At 67.3% G+C, this 1,230-nt stretch overlaps 1 protein-coding gene across 1 annotated transcript in view; it reads right to left on the bottom strand.

The window, feature by feature from the left end:
• The window catches only part of LOC112966398 (pre-mRNA-splicing factor SYF1-like), a 3,662-nt gene extending 3,062 nt beyond the window's left edge, over positions 1-600 (bottom strand). The window contains exon 1 of the mRNA XM_026066443.1: positions 376-600. Within this exon, the coding sequence (XP_025922228.1) occupies positions 376-600 (225 nt within the window). The remainder of the gene's footprint in view (positions 1-375) is intronic.
• Between the last annotated feature and the right edge of the window lie 630 nt (positions 601-1,230).

The raw sequence follows: 1,230 nt of genomic DNA, 5'->3' as shown, positions 1-1,230 counted from the left end.
TGGCACCCAAGGGACATGCACCCACCCTGCACCCATGCAATGTCACCCCAAGCCTTGCATCCATCTGTACCCATGTGAGGTCCCTCAGACCATGCTCATGCAGCACCCAAGGGTCATGCACCCACCCCGCACCTATATGATGTCACCCCAAAACTTGCACCCACCCCATACTCACATGACGTCCCCAAGACCAAGCCCAATGCGAGGTCCCTCAGACCAGGCCCATGTGGCACCCAAGGGCCATGCACCCGCCCTGCACCCACGTGACGTCCCCCAAACCTCGTACCCACCCCATACCCACGTGACGTCCCCAAGACCGAGCCCACACGGCGCCGCCAGACTGCCCCCCTGCCCGCAGCACCCGAGGGCACCCACCTCGATGGCCTTCTCGTAGATGGGCCGGGTGTGGGTGACGCCGTAGATCTCGGCCGCCCGCTTGATGTAGATGTTGAACATGTCGTACTGCTCGGTGGGCAGCACGGCCCGCGTCGCCCGCTCGTACACGGCCATGGCGTGGCGCGCCAGCCCAAAGTCCTCCTCCAGCTTGGCGTACAGCAGGTAGATGGCTGCGGGCACCCATGGGTGCTCAGCCGGGGGCATCCGGCTCGGGGGGGGGGGGGGGGGGGGTCTGCCCCGATGCTTGCCCAAGGCCAAGCCCAGCTGGGGGTCTGCCTCAACGCCCACCCGTGGGTGTCCAGCTGGGGGGCTGCCCCGACGCTTGCCCGGGGCACCCTGCGTGTCACCCGTGGGTGCCAGGCTGGGCATCTGCCCCAATGACTGCCCAAGACACCCAGAGGTGCACCCATAGGTTCTTGGCTGGGCGTCTGCCCCAATGACTGCCCAAGACACCCAGAGATGCACCCACGGGTGCCCGGCTGGGGGTCTGCCCCGCTGCTTGCCCAGGGCACCCTGCGTGTCACCCGTGGGTGCTCGGCTGGGTGTCTGTCCCAGTGACCACCCAAGACACCTGGAGATGCACCCACGGGTACCCAGCTGGGGGTCTGCCCCAATGCTTGCCCAGGGCACCCTGCATGTCACCCGTGGGTGCTCAGCTGGGAGTCCGCCCCAATGACCGCCCAAGACACCCGGAGGTGCGCCCATGGGTGCCCAGTTGGGTGTCTGCCCCAATGCTTGCCCAGGCCACCCTGAGTGTCACCCGTGGGTGCTCGGCTGGGAGTCTGCCCCAACACCCACCCACGGGTGCCCAGTGGGGTGTCAGCCCCAAAGCCC

The sequence above is a fragment of the Apteryx rowi genome, unplaced genomic scaffold, assembly GCF_003343035.1.
Source record: "Apteryx rowi isolate R43461 unplaced genomic scaffold, aptRow1 scaffold_2407, whole genome shotgun sequence".
Taxonomy (NCBI): Eukaryota; Metazoa; Chordata; class Aves; order Apterygiformes; family Apterygidae; genus Apteryx; species Apteryx rowi.
Note: the sequence above shows the minus strand (reverse complement) of the source record. Positions and strands in the feature narration are given on the sequence as shown.